Consider the following 13,852-nt stretch of genomic DNA (forward strand, 5'->3'; position numbering starts at 1 on the left):
GAGCCGCGGGTGGAGCTGGAGGCGCGGAGGGGCTTCTCGGTGCGGGAGCAGTACCGCTGCCTGCGGGAGGACCTGGGGGTGAGCGCGGCGGCGAGGCCGGGACACGGGGAGGCGGCTGCTTGGTGTAAAAGCTCTCCCTCCCCTCCCGCTCTTGCCTTGCGCCCTCCTGTGAGCAGAGGAAATCTCTTCCTGCCTGCCGCGGAGGTGCAAAGCAGAGGGGAGGGTTGGTTGGGGTTTTTTTGGGGGTGCTACAAAGAATTGTTTTAGGCTAGCAGCCTTAGTTTGTATAGTAATAATTAGTGACTTCTTCCAGGAGGATCGCCAGCCCTTTACAAAGAGGTGTGTGTGCAGGAATTGGCAATGAGTGGTTCTGTCATAAAAATAACTGGATGAAAGTATTCACTGAGCTGTGTTCAGCTCATTCTCTACCTACCCATGAACTGCTCTGGCTATGCACCAGGGGCAATAACTTCCCTAAAGCTCTCTGTCCGCTCTGCAAGTGTTAATGTAGCTCCATAGCAGGACAAAAAAATATAAATATTATATATGGGTTTTGTACAGCTAATAAAACCCTATATCTATATCATCCCCTCCGCATACTCTGACAAGCAAGGTGCACGGTAGGTAAATTATGTAGAACAATATGTAAAAAGCTGGTGGTGTGCCCTACATCTCTGCAAATTGTTGCAATTTTTAATGTTCGCTAATGACTGAATGAATATTGGAGGCATTTGCAAGGCAAAATTAAAAATACTGTGAATCCAGACTTCACACTTCCTTCTGGTTACCACAGGACAGTCAGGGACTCAGACAACGCAGGTGGCTGCTGGTCCAGCTGTGCCCTATGCTTTCCCCAAGAAGTTAATTGTTAATTTTAAGATTAATGTGAGAACTCGCATTCAGTTCTCTCCCACTCCATAGCAAGGTATGGGTGTCTGCACCAGTGTGATGGACAGAAGGCAGCATTTCCACAGGCTCCAAACTGACCAAGCTCTCATCAATCACTATTGATGCTTAAAACTTCCCAGAACTAGTAACTTGTAAATATAGGGAGTGGGCATGATTTATTGTTTTATATAAATGAACATGGTTTATTGCTTAAGTGAGTGTTCCTTAAGTGAGTGCCATTCAGGTATACTGAGACAAAATAGTTGCAGGTAAGTTAAAGGGGTCATTCTTTGTTCTTTTTTGGAAGGTCTAGGATCTGATCTGTCCTGAAAGTTGTGTTCTGTTCTATTTCTGGCATTCCCATTCCCTAATTTGGTTCGTGCTCATCCTGTTCCTTCCCAGACCTTAGGTGTGTCAATGAAATAACCAGATAACTGGTTTGAATCCCATGCAGATCAGTGGTAGAAAGCTCTTATCTTACTGTTCGTTATTAGCTGGCTTCCTAAGGAAATGAGGTTTTTGTAGTTGTGTGCCTGTCTCCTTCAGTCACCCCTGGATCCTTGGGCTGTTTTAGGTACATCTGTCAGAACAGTAGCATTTTAAAGATGTGAAGCTCCTTCAGGTTTTATGTAAATACCAAGGCTGGTTAAAAATAGAGACCTTGTTAGTTCTGCCATGGCAATCCAGGGTGTCTGGGTTGCAGGAGAATTCCTGCAGGGGAAGGTCCCTCCTTGCCCCCAGCTGCAGGAAAAGCTGTGGCAGAAACCGGCCACCCAAACACCGGGAGTGGCTTCTCCATCCTGTGCCGTGCAGGGAAACCGGGTCTGCAGTTTGTGTAAAGGAGGGGGATCAGCCTGACCTCGAGCGCTTGGTGGCCGGTGTCTGCTGTGTCCACCCAGGAACAGCAGTTAAGGTACTGTTGTGACAGGGGGCGTGGGAAGGATTGTGACAGTGATTTATGCGCTGCCCTTAGCAAGTGCTGATGCTTTGTGAGTGCTGAGCAGCTGCCTCTTGAAACTTGACTCATTACTTTGCTTTTTCTTTCTTTCTTTTTGACCATTAATTCATTAATTTCACATTGTAAATCCATTTTATTTAGAAGGTATTTTGCTCAAGACTTCCTTTACTGTACTTGCCTCTCTGGTCTTCTGTGTGTGTAGCAATTTTATTGATTTTATTGACAGAGATTTCCCTCCCAAGCGTTCAGGCTGTGTTACTTGGCCCCAGACAGTTTCAAAAAAGGATTCGGCATCTCCAGCAGTGCCAAAAATTTCTAGAATTATTTTTACGTATTGCAAATGGGAAGGCTTAGGGATTGATGTAAGTTCACCAGTTTTGTATCCAAGTTGTTACATTGCTAAGGGAAGTTAGAAGGAAACATTCAGCAACACTGAGATGAGAATGAGCAAAGGAAATAGTTTTAACTTTTTTTCCCAGTAACTACTTTTGTTTTTCTTTCGAGAAATGGCTTCCGTTCTGAGAGTTGTCAAATCACATCTCTTTTCCCAGCGAAGCCAGACTCTTTGTGACGTGGTGGAAACCTGCCCGTTTCTGGGGCCTTGCTGTAGGATAAAAGAGCTTTCAGGCACAAGCCCCGATTCTGTAATTGAATCTCCCTGGGAAGAGCTCCAGGAAATTGCTGCTGGGATCAGTGTGGTTTTGCATGGAGCCAGAGATCATCGGGGCAGATCTGATTGCCATGTCTTCCCCTAGACTCCGTAACCTCTTCCCATTCGCATGTGAAATCAGGCAGCGCTTCCACATTTCTGGCTGTTGATTTACGAGTATTTGTAAATGACGACAGCTGAGTGAGCACTGTGATCTGGGAGACTTGGTTAATGCTGATTACTTCTCATTGCTGCTTAATTGAAATGGTTTTTATGTTGATGTTCCACTGGTGATGTAGAGCAAGGAGACCATCAGATGGACTATAAAGCAATCTTGTACAATTTCTAAGCGAAGGCTGCCAGCCTGCCTTTGAAGAACACTTACCAAGAACTAAGTTTTCCAAATTATTCAGTAGCATGGGAACGTACAACTTCAGTGCTTGAGGAAAAATGCTATCTCAGCACCTCTGAAGATCACTGTATGACCCCAGGAAAGGTAAGATTAATGTGTCTTAGGGTAGAAGAGATATTGAAAGCTGAACCTCTCTGTCTGAGAATGAAACCTAAGCCTGAAGTGGACTCAGCCCTTAGCACTGCTGGGACGCTGCTGCTGTGGGTGCTTTGTCATGACGGGCTGTGTGATAAGAGGAGCTGTCTGCTGTGACCTGCACTGAGGTGCTCTGATTTAACACAGGCCACTGAACAGCCACCAGGTAGCAGTTTTTAAAATTAACTAACCAGCGCCAGATTCAAACCAGTGAACTTCCTAATAATAAAGGTGTGAGAATGTCTTATCAGTAAACTAAGTAATAATAAAAGGACTGGAAGGACAGTCTTACCTAGAGGCACAGGGATTGCCCTGGAAATCCTATTTTTCCTTTAATAGACTAAAGATGTCTCTGTACTGCATTGTATCAAATTCCTTTTACCTTTTTGCACCATTTTTGACCACTTTAGCCTAGGAAAACCATCCTTCTCCAGTAAGTTTGTTTCTTTCCTACTTACACTCACTTAAAAATGATATGGCATCCTACATGTAGGTATCGAAGGTGGGTTTACCACCTTTAGCAACTGTTATTTTAGTGTATGATTGAAAATCATAGAAAGCAGCAAAGAAACATAGCATTTCTAGCTCTCCCATCCACTTCCTTCCCTCTTGCTGAGCTGTTCTGGTCTAAAAGGATTAACCAAATGTGTGGGTGTGCTAACCTCTGCTCTCTCTCTGTGTGTCTGTGTGTATCCTCTGCTGAGGATAAGCATGGTCACCATGTACCCCTGTTTGCTCTGAAGGAAAAGAAGGCTACTAGATAATACATCTGTCTACATCATATCATGCCTGGTACATTCCTGAGCCATAAGCAAATTTCAGTCAGACATGAAAGGGGAGCAGAAGCCTTGAGCTTGCTCCTTTGATTTTGACCAGAGTTAGCATAAAGAGCTGCCTGAAGGGGCAAGGTGTGAGCTCTCCCTCTATTAGATGTCAGCAAATCAAGCTGTAGATCAGTGCTGTCTTTGTGGTGCTACTCGTGGAGCGGCTCGTAGAAACGCAGCCAGGTCAGGACCAGCTCTGCCTCCTCACGCCGAACAAGCCAGCAGCGAGTCACTTCTTGTTCCTGTGAGCCTGAGCAGGACCTTTCACGGAATCCAAAAGGTGAGAAATTTTACAATCCACTCTTGGTGTGAAGCATCACCTCTCTAAAGCGCTGGCCCTTCGCTATCTGTTACACACAGGGTAACTGGACAACTGTTATGCACGGATGAAAGCACGGGCATTGCTAATGGTCCTCCTGTCTCTTGCAGGCCAAGGTAGCCAGTGTCTATGAGTCACCTGGCTTCTTTCTAGGGTTGGACCCAATTCCAGGAGCCCTTGAAGCCATGCAGGAGATGATCCACATGCAGGAGTAAGGACACTGTACTCTGCAGCCCTTTCCCGTTGTCTTGACACTTTACCCTGACTGCTAACGAATGCTGTTTCTTTTCAGCACCGAAGTCTTCATTTGCACAAGTCCTCTCCGGAAATACGAGCACTGCCTCTCAGAAAAGGTGGGAGAGAATATATTGTACTGGTTTTAATGCTGTTTTTGCAAGGTCTTGCTATTTCATACCACTCAAATCAGAGTGATTCACTAATAAAGATGGTAGCCAGTGCAGGCTGCCAGGCTTCTCTGCGATCCCTGTCTGAGGGAGACACAGTAATAGTGTAGGATGGGGCATCTCAGAGTGCCACGCGATGCCAGCGTTATTGCACGTGAGCTCTGTGCTCCTAGAGCTGGTGTGTGACCCTTGGGCTCCAGCTGTGTCCGCAGGTGACAGCAAAGGAACTGTTGCAGCATGGCCAGGTAAGGCAAGCCTGGCTTTCAGTATGGCCCATGGGGATGGGATATTCCCAAGGGAATCCACACAGGAGGCTCTTCAACCCACAGAACCCCATTTTGTCTAAATCCGGAGTCTGAGATACGCAGCTGTCCTGACAGAGGCCAACGCTGAGTTAAGAGGAGGCTGTAGCATTGGAATTGGTCCTGTTTTCCACTGGTACAAGAGCGGAGAGGGGCAACCTTAATCACAGGAGTGACTTAAATGGGCACAATCCACATGTTCTGGGCAAGCAGCCAGTGCCACTTGCAAATTCGACAACGATTAGGCAAGGCAAATGGCGTGCTGACTGAAGGCCGTTAGAAGTACAGGTTAAATCAGTGTCCTGGGCTGTAGCCAGTCTCTGTCGTGGGGGTTTGCAGACACAGATGTAGGTTTACAGGGGAAAAGGTTGCTGTACTAGGGCTGATCTGACTTGAGCAATGTGCAGACTGAAAGTACAGCAGAATTTTCTCCTATCTTCTTGCCTCTGCAGTATAAGTGGGTAGAAAAGCATCTGGGACCCGAGTTTGTGGAGCGGATTATTCTAACCCGAGATAAGACCGTTGTATCTGCTGATTTGCTGTTTGACGACAAGGATATCGTTACAGGTTTGAAAAGCATTCATCTCTCTTTCTGCTAGCTGGGGAGGAAAACCCTGAGCTGACTCCAGCTTTCTTCCCTTGCCCTCCTCAGGTGCAGAGCCGAACCCAAGCTGGGAGCACGTCCTCTTTACCTGCTGCCACAACAGGCACGTCCAGCTGCAGGCACCACGCAGGCGGCTGCTGTCCTGGGTGGACGACTGGAGGGCCATCCTGGAAAGCAAGCGCAGGCACTAACCCAAAAAAGGAGCTGCTGTGCTCTTCCCACTGCTGGAGAACAACCGGCTCATCCGCTGGCAGGGAAGCCCCTTCCCAGGAAGCCGTGAGCACCATCAGCCGTGCAGGGGCACTACAGCAGGTCCATTTTAGCAAGAAATGAGCTGCCCTTGTTCAATGTGCTGCAGAGGTTTCTAGAAGGTTGTTCTGCATTCAGTTAACCTCTGTGGAGTTTCAGATGTTTGCTGTTGGGGAACAGCAACTATAAAATGTAAGCAGTTATGGGTCGAGGGCTTCTTGTGTGTGTGTGCTTTAACCTCAGTCCTGTTTGTTTAGGGCTGACTGGGGGTGGAGGGGAGACAAAAAAAAGAAAGAGGTAAAGCTCTGAAACTTGAGCATGCACAGCGTGGGTGTCTGTCAGGGAGCACTGTGCTCAGGAGCCAAACCCTTTTAAATTTTGTGTATTTAGCCACCTTGGCTTTTGGGTTGCCTTTTGCATCATTGGCTGATAATGAAAGGAGACCGAGCTGGCTTCAGTTTCTGGCCCATGTGCATGAGTAAGAGTGGGCGAAGGCTGGGCTGCAAGTGCTGTAGAGAAATATTTATGAGCTTATACAAAACTGTTTACAAAGCATTTAAATTAATGTTTTATTAAGAGAAGGTTTTACAAGACAGCTGTTCTTATGGGCCAGAATCCTATGAGCCCTTTTTTTAATTTTCACCTTTCTCACCAGTGGCAATGAAAGAAAAACAACTTTCTACTTGCTGATTTACTAGCTGGGTGCCTATGCCATGATGATGGGAGGGCTCATTTAGTACCAAAGGGACGCAATAAGATTGCAAACTGCCGGGGCAGGGAAACACCTTCTTTCTTCTGCAGGAGGAATATAAAGTTTATGTGACATTTCAAAGTCATTTGAGTTGACACTGAATAGGAGAGCTGCAGCAAAACCAGCCAGGAACCGGAGGGGATATAAGCTGCCCAGTAACTCAAGCAGAAAAATCCCTCATTGCCGGGAAGGGTTATTTGTGCAAGCTGGGTGCTGGGCTGCACACGGCAACCTGCTCTCCAACCCCCAAGGCCTATTTTAAGTATTTGTTTGCAGTTTTAGCTGCGTGCTTGGCCTGACTGACATGGTAGTGCTGTACTGTCCTCTTTATTAACTAAAATCCAGTGCTGCTCTGACTAATTTCCCTCTTTAATGTTATTCTCACCACACTCTTCACTTGCCGAGCAGAAAGTGGAGGTCTGGGAAAGCAGAGGGAGGTCTCCCTCTCAACAGCTCCACGCTGCTCCGACAGCTTCAGTCCTTGGGGAGAGGAATCCCCACCGCTGTGTGTTCGCTGAGATTCCTGGCCTCTTCCACTTGCAGCGGTGTGCAGTAATCCTCCAGGAAGATGGTTGCCAGGTTGCTCAGCCTTCTGCTGGCCGAGAGAGAGAAGCGAAGCATGCACTCCACCACAGGGAGAGCCGTGGTCTGCTGGCACGACTGCGGCGTCGTCAGGTACATCAGCGTTGTGACTGCCGACATGACCGTCTCCTCGTTGGAGCTGGAGAGGCAATTGATTATGGGCTCTACCCCGTTTGCCCCCAGGATGTAGTCTTTGTTAGTTTTATCCAGGCACAGGTTACAAAGACCGCCTGAAACAGCAAAAGATGATGTCTGACACATGCAAGGCGAACTCCTCACACCCTCATTTTTTTCCTACTAAGTTTCAAATTCACTGTTGATCCCTTTCCTAGTAGAGAAATAAGCATCCGGGTTTTCTGTGAGATTTGGCTGGAAAATTCTTAACGGCTTCCTGGGCAATGTTTACGTGATTCTTTCCATAGATTTTCCACAGAACAGTTCTCCTCTTGTATGTCATTAGAGGGCACTGTTACTGCTAGACATAACTCTTCCCAGAATGAAGAATTCCAGTATCCCTTAACCCTAACGGAGATCACAAGCCAGCAGTTTATTGCAGGTATTTTAAAAACAGAGAACGGAGCTAACAGTACTAGCCAAGAAACACAATGTTTAACCTTAAAACTTTAAGATACAGCCACATCCTAGTGTAGCTCAGCCACAAACCTAAAAAAAAATCAAGTGGGTTTATTATAATCTCATGGAATCACTCACAATTAGGATCTGGCCCCTTAGCTTATGTTCAGACTGTGACAAATCACTGTAAGGCAGTTCCTCAGAGGACTTAATAAAAAATTTCAAGTATTCTAGAAGACTGGTTGTCAATAGCAGAATGGTAACACTGGACCTGAACACTATATATAGAAAAAATTATGTATTAATTACTCCTTCTCTGTAGGAGAGATTTCATTGAAAAGTCATTCAGCTAGTGTTTACTTACAGTCTGGGGAAAAAACCCATCCTTTTCAGAAAGCATCTTTAAGCACAGCAGCTCTATCAGGATGAAGGGGAGATGCCTGCCTCCTACCTCTCATTCTCCACTAACAAGGCCTTACCAGCACAACCGCTATCTGCTCCTTCAGGGGGAGGATTAACCACCAAACCAAGTGTCAGGCCCAGCATCCCCTGGCTTGTCAGCCCCTTACAGGGGTGTTCAGGTGCAGTCCTTACCAATCGCAAACTCCACGAGGGTTTCGTTATCTTCAGTGAGCATATCAAGGAACAGATCCAGGACCTGAAGCTGACGGAGGTATTCGTAGTTTTTGGGATCATAGGCAAAGTTGGCCAGGTTTGCCAGTACCTGTTCCTTGGCTTCTGCAACAGAGAAGCATCAGGTTCAGGAGAAAACACACTCAACACGAAAAGCATTAGTGAGCGGCGGTATCCGGGGGTTACCTGGGCTGTCTGTCACCTGGAACTCGGTGACGAGGGCCTGCAGGTACTCCAGCCGCCCCAGCTCCATCCCGGGCTCCGATGCGATGCCCCAAGCTCAGCCACCAAACTCCCGGCACCCATGAGACACCCCGCCCTCGGCTCTCCCTTCCCCTGCGAGCCCCGCGGTCGGCGGGGACGCGGGCGGTGCTTGCTCAGGGCGACGCTGCCCCGCGGCCGCGGCTTCCCAGCGGGTACAGACGACCGGGCCGGCAGGGCGCGGCGGCCGCCATCTTGTGGGCGTGGCGCGGCAGAGCGCTGCTGCCTTCAGGGCGGGCAGTGGAGATAATACAATCTCCTCCTCCTCCTCTCTTTCCTCCTCCTCCTTCTCTGTCGCCTACGCGGTCGGCGGCTCCCGGAGCCTTACTGGGCTGCGGTCGGCGGGTTGAAAGGCAGTCGGCTGCCGAGCAGGTTCCCAGGTGGGGTGTGGGCGGCCGGCCGGCAAATGCCCTTGCGGGGTGTTTCCTTCCCCGTGGAGTGTGTAACCTGTTGCCGATCGCCGCAAAGAAGTGAGCGTGTGCCGTAGTGTTCAACTCTGTATTTCGGTACACGGCAAAAGTTTGATGTTTAAACACTGCTCTGGAAAGGAGCTAACCTTTCCTCACTCACTATTTACTAAAAGAATTTCCAAGAATTTTCAATACTGCTGTCCTTCCAGGTTCTCCAGAGTTGTGGTGGTGCTCAGTGTGGATAAACCCTGAGCCACTGCCCAGGCCATGGCTCTGCTTCCTTGCCGAGAGATGAACCAGTTCTGGCCCGAGCTGTCTGCTGGGTCTCAGCATCTCTGGGTGGTGGGTGTTCACTGTGGTAAAACACGGGACATGCAGATCATAAAGCAATGCTATGGAAGAGTGCAGGGATGGCTGGGGCCATAGGGAGAGCTGCTGCAGGGAATAAAGGTTTTAGATAGTTTCAGTTTTAATATGGGATTGCAACTCATGGGCTAAAGGACAATAGAAAGAGATTTTCTTGCCTTTTGTAAAAAGGCAAAAGGATTAGAAGTTGAGGGAAAAAGAAAAAAGAGAGCATGATACATGTGTGGTAAGACAAATTACCTGGAAGGGGGAATGAACTGAAGCCAAGAAGGTGTGGGTTAAAACAGCAGCAGGTAAACCCACCCCGGTTGTACAATGCCCTGGTCTAAGCACAAAGCAGAGCAATTACACGACTCTGAACTAGCACAGTTCCAATGAAACCACTGTGATTAAAAGCACTGCAAGTGGATTCAGCTGCGGTTCGTGTGGTGTAAATATATAACGTAAAGGTACATGAACATCATAAACTGGGGCGGTGGACTCTGCAGACATTTGTGTCGCTTTTATTGAAGCAATTAAATGCTTGCAGGTACTTCTGTAGATAAGGTAGGAAACGGGCTGTGAGCAGATGCTGTCTTTTGTATTATCTCCAATGCAGTTGATTTTCATATAAACTGAACTGAACATGGATTGTTCTGCCAAATATGTGGCATCAGTGACAAGCTTGTTGGGCTGATAATCTCTTGTACCACACAGCTGGGTGTAATGAAATATCTGCCATGGCCACACCAAAGAGAAGGATGAGCAGAGATGCTGCACCGAATGCAGTAACGCTAAATCTTTTAACATTGCAATGCAGTTGAAAGACAGAGGGTCGGAAAGTGAAGGTATTTATTTATACTTGGCATAAAAGTTTAAGCTGGACCTGTGTTAGCAACTTCAACTCTTACTGTAATTACCAGCTGAAGTCGGTATGTGTGTGTGTGTATATGTATATATATGTGTGTGTGTGTGTGTATGTGTATATAAAGGTGTGTATATATGTGGCAATGATCAGCAAAGGTGTTACAGGCTACTTCTGTATTAGAATGTTTTGCTAGTGTATTAACAAATCTCCTTTAATGTATGCCTTTGTAAGTGGTAAGTGTTGACATACTTTAAAGCCACATCTGTCATTACACAGAAAGTGAATGACTAATGTGAGAAAGTAGGAGAGGAGAAAGCAAACACAGAGGTACTCGTCAATACAAAGAGAAGTGATTAAGGATATCAAGACTGACTAATAAGAGGTGAATAACAGTATTTAAGGAGGAAAAGATGCAGTAACTTCTGTTTGTAAGTACTATATCTGTAGTCACAGAAGCAGTAGGAACTTTGTCCCCTGGAGTGGTTTCACAGAGAGCAGCAATCAGAAAAGGCTGGTGTCTGCTGGCTGAATTTCAGGTGCTGCATCTCCAGTTCACACTACTCAGTGTGTGGCAAGGAGTAACCAGGAGGAGAGGAACACCTGCACTTGTCTTCTGGGGAGCTATGCTCCCTCGTGCCTTTGTCTTGCATTGAGTTCAATCAAAACTGGTTAAGAGATGTGAGAAACATTTTCCATTTCATTTGCTGCATTGGAACTGCCTCCTGGAGGAGACTTTGGTAGCATCCCCTGGTTTTGTAGTCCTCAGAGATTTTCTGCAGGAGTTGCAGGGACTTTTAGTGCTGTTTACATGACTTGTTCTGTTACCAGCTGTGTGCTCATTGTCTTTGCGCTGAGTTACTGAGGGGATTTTGTCCTTATCATGCAGAAAGATCCCTGTGCAGAAGCAGAGTTGGCAGGGTTGGTAACCCTCTTACTCGGGCTGTTTACTCACCTGATATTGGCTGTTGTTGAATTGTCTGAATGCTCCAAGCACTTGCAGTTTGCCAGAATGGTTAGCACAGAACAGGCTACTATAGCTGGGGTATTCGGAGTTTCAGGGGCTAGACATTGGTAGCACACCAAAGTTAGAATTTTTATCTCTAGTAGTCATGTTTCTTTTCTTACAGTTACTAGCCAGGCCTGCAAACAGCATGCCCAGCTCCTAATTTAAGTGATGTTGCACTTCTGAGGTGTTTTAGAATATATAAGTTTACCGTGACCCTAAATAATATAATAATAAATACTTGTAAAATAAATAAATGTAAAAATAATCATTAAAAATAATTGTAAAAATAAATAATTGTAAATAATTTTGTAGAGCATTGTAGTTTGTGACAGAATCAGAATAATCAGTTTGTATTTTTGTGTGCGGGTGTGGAAGTTGAGGGCCCATTGAAAGGAGCAGAGCCAGCTCGCTTCATGAGGGAATAGAAATTGCAGAGACGCCATCGTCGCAGAGAGGAAATGTCATGTCTGCAGGGTAACTACCAAGAGCACACAGCATGGAAATGTTCGTAGCTTCTGAGAAGCCATCCCTGGAGTAACTATGGAGAGCACGCAGTGTGGAAAAGACTGCAGGGCCTGGGAATCTGTACCTGAAGATCTGCAAACAGCGTTAATGCTGAACCTGAAAAATGTAAGTGGTTGTGCAAAAAGTTTGAGTAAAAAAATGTGTAACCAATAATAGCAATGATTTGATCAGAGGGGCAGTAAAGAATTTGTAGGATTGTAGATTTGACTACTGTTAAAGTAGTCCTTATTAGGGCTCTAAGGTGAAATAAAAAAACCTTGAAATAATAAAGGTTTAATGAAGTTTGGTTAGGGCTCGATCTCTGGTATCCTTTCTTAGCTGTGTTTGCTTTTTTTGTGCGTGTCCGTCTTTATCTTTCTCTGATTTTTCTCTTTGTACATTTGTCTGTGTGCTAGAGCCTGTCATTGGCCTTGTCTTTGCTTCTTGTTCTTCTCTTTGTGTTCTTGTCTGTTTCTTGTCTCTTCTTCATTTGTGTCTTTTTCTTTGTTTCTCTTTATATCTCTTTGTCTTTTTCTCTCTCTTTCTCTCTCTTAAATTTAAAAAAGTTAAAATTTAGCAGCTTTAGAAAATAACTTGCTCTGTGGGAGTAAATAAATTAATTTTAAAAAATAAAATTAAAAAAATAAAAATAAATTACTCCTGGGAAGCAAGTGGATTTCTACTGCTGCACCAGACTTATTAATTTTGATTTTTATCTTTTCATACTCCTACTACTCTATAAACACTACTAACCCACATATACACCCATTACCCCTGTACACACTACCCCATCCCTAATTATTCACTAATAATACCTAATTATACAAATTAGGTAATTGAATATGCAAATCAGGCAAAATTTTCTCAACCACAAACACCATTCCACACAAATCACCAAACAAATATTAAAACAAAAACCAAAGTTAAATCAATTAAAACATGATTAGAAATAGGTTTCAGATTAGTATTACACATCGGGATAGAGATTAGGATCAGGACTAGGACTGAGATTGAGATTAGAATAGGGCTAGGGATTGGGGTTAGGATTGAGATTGAGATTAGGATTAGGGTTACGATTAGGATTAGCACACCAATGAACCCAAAACCTCACATTGAATAAAAAATAAAACAATAAAAAACTACAGTACAAAAAATATTTTAAAATCACAATAAAACAATAAATAACAGAATTACAGACTATTAGGAGTTGGAAGGGACCTCAAAAGATCATCCAGTCCAACCCCTGTCAGAGCAGGATCACCCAGACCAGGCCACACAGGAACGCGTCCAGGTGGGTTTTGAATGTCTCTGGAGAAGGAGACTCCACAACCTCTCTGGGCAGCCTGGGCCAGGGCTCTGTCACTCTTACAGTGAAAAAGTTTTTCCTCATGTTCAGGTTGAACCTCCTATGTTCCAGCTTGCACCCATTGCCCCTTGTCCTGTCATTGACTGTCACTGAGAAGAGCCTGGCTCCTTCCTCCTGACACTCGCCCTTTACAAATTCATAAACATTAATGAGGTCACCCCACAGTCTCCTCTTCTGCAAACTAAAGAGACCCAGCTCCCTCAGCTGCTCCTCAGAAGGAGGAGCACTCCACTCCCTCATCATCTTTGTGGCTCTGCGCTGGACTCTTTCAAGCAATTCCCTGTCCTTCTTGAACTGAGGGCCCAGAACTGAACACAATATTCCAAATGTAGTCTCACCAGGGCACAGTAGAGGGGAAGGAGAACCTCTCTCGACCTACAACCACCCCCTTCTGATACACCCCAGGATGGCATTGGCCTTCTTGGCTGCAAGGGCACATTGCTGGCTCACAGGTCCTTTTCTGCCTGGCAGCTCCAGCCACTCGTCCCCAAGCCTGTAGCGCTGCATGGGGTCATTGTGACCAAAGTGCAGGACCCGGCACTTGACCTTGTTGGAGCTCATACAGTTGGCCTCAAACCATTGATTCAGCCTATCCAGGTCCCTCTGCAGAGCCTTCCTACCCTCAGGCAGATCAACACTCCCTCCCAACTTAGTGCAAACTTGCTGAGGGAGCACTCAATCCCCACATCCAGATCATTGATAAAGATGTTAAACAGGACTGGCCTCAAAACCAAGCCTTGGGGAACACCGCTTGTGACTGGTCACAACTGGATTGAGCTCCATTCACCACAACTCTCTGTGCTCGGCCA

General features: G+C 46.0%; 2 protein-coding genes across 2 annotated transcripts in view; one reads left to right on the forward strand and one right to left on the reverse strand.

Moving 5' to 3' along the window:
- Positions 1 to 5,686, forward strand: part of NT5C (5', 3'-nucleotidase, cytosolic) — a 6,917-nt gene extending 1,231 nt beyond the window's left edge. The window contains exons 2-6 of the mRNA XM_010184556.1: positions 4 to 78; positions 4,296 to 4,396; positions 4,478 to 4,538; positions 5,344 to 5,458; positions 5,544 to 5,686. Coding sequence (XP_010182858.1) covers positions 4 to 78; positions 4,296 to 4,396; positions 4,478 to 4,538; positions 5,344 to 5,458; positions 5,544 to 5,686 — 495 coding nt within the window. The remainder of the gene's footprint in view (positions 1 to 3; positions 79 to 4,295; positions 4,397 to 4,477; positions 4,539 to 5,343; positions 5,459 to 5,543) is intronic.
- A 1,283-nt stretch (positions 5,687 to 6,969) lies between these two features.
- Positions 6,970 to 8,536, reverse strand: ARMC7 (armadillo repeat containing 7). Its single transcript, XM_010184553.1, has 3 exons — positions 8,470 to 8,536; positions 8,245 to 8,388; positions 6,970 to 7,307 (listed from the first exon to the last, which is right to left on the reverse strand). The coding sequence occupies exons 1-3, from the start codon at positions 8,534 to 8,536 to the stop codon at positions 6,970 to 6,972; spliced, it is 549 nt and encodes a 182-aa protein (XP_010182855.1).
- Between the last annotated feature and the right edge of the window lie 5,316 nt (positions 8,537 to 13,852).

The sequence above is a fragment of the Mesitornis unicolor genome, unplaced genomic scaffold, assembly GCF_000695765.1.
Source record: "Mesitornis unicolor isolate BGI_N332 unplaced genomic scaffold, ASM69576v1 scaffold5495, whole genome shotgun sequence".
NCBI lineage: Eukaryota > Metazoa > Chordata > Aves > Mesitornithiformes > Mesitornithidae > Mesitornis > Mesitornis unicolor.

Excerpts from the sequence above, each read along its gene's own strand:
- ARMC7 (XM_010184553.1), bottom strand. The coding sequence starts at position 8,536 with ATGGAGCTGGGGCGGCTGGAGTACCTGCAGGCCCTCGTCACCGAGTTC. Across the intron at positions 8,389-8,469 it reads CCAGGTGACAGACAGCCCAG|AAGCCAAGGAACAGGTACTG; the intron begins GTAACCCCCGGA and ends TCTCTGTTGCAG. Across the intron at positions 7,308-8,244 it reads CCTCGTGGAGTTTGCGATTG|GCGGTCTTTGTAACCTGTGC; the intron begins GTAAGGACTGCA and ends TTGCTGTTTCAG.